Source organism: Morone saxatilis, unplaced genomic scaffold (genome assembly GCF_004916995.1).
Source record: "Morone saxatilis isolate NCDOM2014 unplaced genomic scaffold, NCSU_SB_2.0 Contig6, whole genome shotgun sequence".
In the NCBI taxonomy this organism is placed as follows: domain Eukaryota; kingdom Metazoa; phylum Chordata; class Actinopteri; family Moronidae; genus Morone; species Morone saxatilis.
The window spans coordinates 9,568,248-9,569,642 of record NW_023340206.1 but is presented as its reverse complement, the minus strand read 5'-3'; the positions used below and the strand labels follow the sequence as shown (position 1 = coordinate 9,569,642).

The window sequence follows — 1,395 nt, the reverse complement described above, 5'->3', positions numbered from 1 at the left end:
CGTACGAGTGACCGTGTCCAATTAGCCAGCTCGCTTCCCTTAAAACATTTTTTTTCTTTTTAAAAACATAAACATTTACTTACACAATATAACACAAGTTAACTATATTGTACTTTAAAAAAAAAATATATATTTTTAATGGGGAATGACGACGTCTCTCTTGCCACGAAGTAGCATCAGCAATGTACGTTGCCATAGTTACCCCGGAGAGAGAAAGAGAGAGAGAGAGAGGGCGAAACGGCTCACGTGACGCAGCAAGATGGCGACCACAACGTAGAATGGATGTGAGTGTGAGTATTATTAGCTAACCGTTAGATTAATAAACCGGTGTATAATCCCGTGATTGCTGTGCAGCTTTTTGCACTTTATTTACACTTCAAAACAAGTGTTTTTTCCTCTCGTTGTGGTGTAAAAAAAAAAAAAGAAACAAAAAAAAACCAACAACAACAACAACCGTTGACGTTCTACCCTCGTAGCCCAGCAACCAACGGTTAGCTCTCTTTCTAACCGTCGTTTATTGTCGGCCGTTACTCCGCTGCAGTCTCATACTTTCACTTTAATCTGCTTCTTTTAACGTGTGTGTGTGTGTTTTTCTCTCAGGATTCAAACTAAAGTGGGTCCGTTTTGCTGGGAATTTGGATCTGCTGGTTAATTGTTCATCATCTTCCTAATCTTCATCATCAAGATGGCCTTAAATGTTTTTGGTGAGCAGCATCACGCCTCAGATATTGGGCCTTTGTGCTCCTATAAGAGTGAATTAATCCTCTGTGTTAATGCTTTTGGTTGTGACTGGTACATTAATGCACAGTTTAAAAGATAATGTCACTATAAACGAGTTTATTTAATGTATTTTGTGTGAAACTGGGAGAGGGCACTAGTGGAAACTGAGCTTAAATGCAATTATGAAACACTTTTATAGATTAAACTATTCAACAACAGTGTGTAACTTAATTAAATCAGCTTTGCAATGACCTGTTAAAACATTAAAGGGCTGTAATGAATCAGCAGTAATTAGATAATATATAACAATATGAACATCTTCTGCCCCATAAAGAATACCTTTATTTTGATACTTAAAGTACAGTTAAATTATAATGTACTTTGCAGAACTTTTGCCTTTTTAATAGAGCTTTTTTTAAATTGTCGTATTTTAATTCTTTAGACCGATTATTCATAAGTGCAAGATCTCCTTGCGAGCGTTTAACAAGTAACATTAGTCTTATTTCTTTCTTTTTGAATGACACCATGGCGTCTTATTTTGGTAAGCTTTCATATTAACCCTTAATCTGTGGAATAACTAGAAAAAAAGCTTAAAAAAAACACAAAAAAGTGCTTCACAATTGTCCTTCCAGACCTGTCAGCAGTCGATGTGTTATGTCTGCTTCCTTGTGAGTG

At 36.1% G+C, this 1,395-nt stretch overlaps 1 protein-coding gene across 3 annotated transcripts in view; it reads left to right on the top strand.

Annotated features, from left to right (window-relative positions):
* The first annotated feature begins 231 nt into the window (after window positions 1-231).
* The window catches only part of LOC118339792 (N-chimaerin), a 17,713-nt gene continuing 16,549 nt past the window's right edge, over window positions 232-1,395 (top strand). The window contains exons 1-2 of one of the 3 annotated variants that reach the window (XM_035677539.1): window positions 232-290; window positions 601-704. In XM_035677539.1, the coding sequence (XP_035533432.1) occupies window positions 686-704 (19 nt within the window). In that variant the 5' untranslated portion in view covers window positions 232-290; window positions 601-685. The other 2 variants (XM_035677541.1, XM_035677540.1) reach the window with 2 other exon arrangements.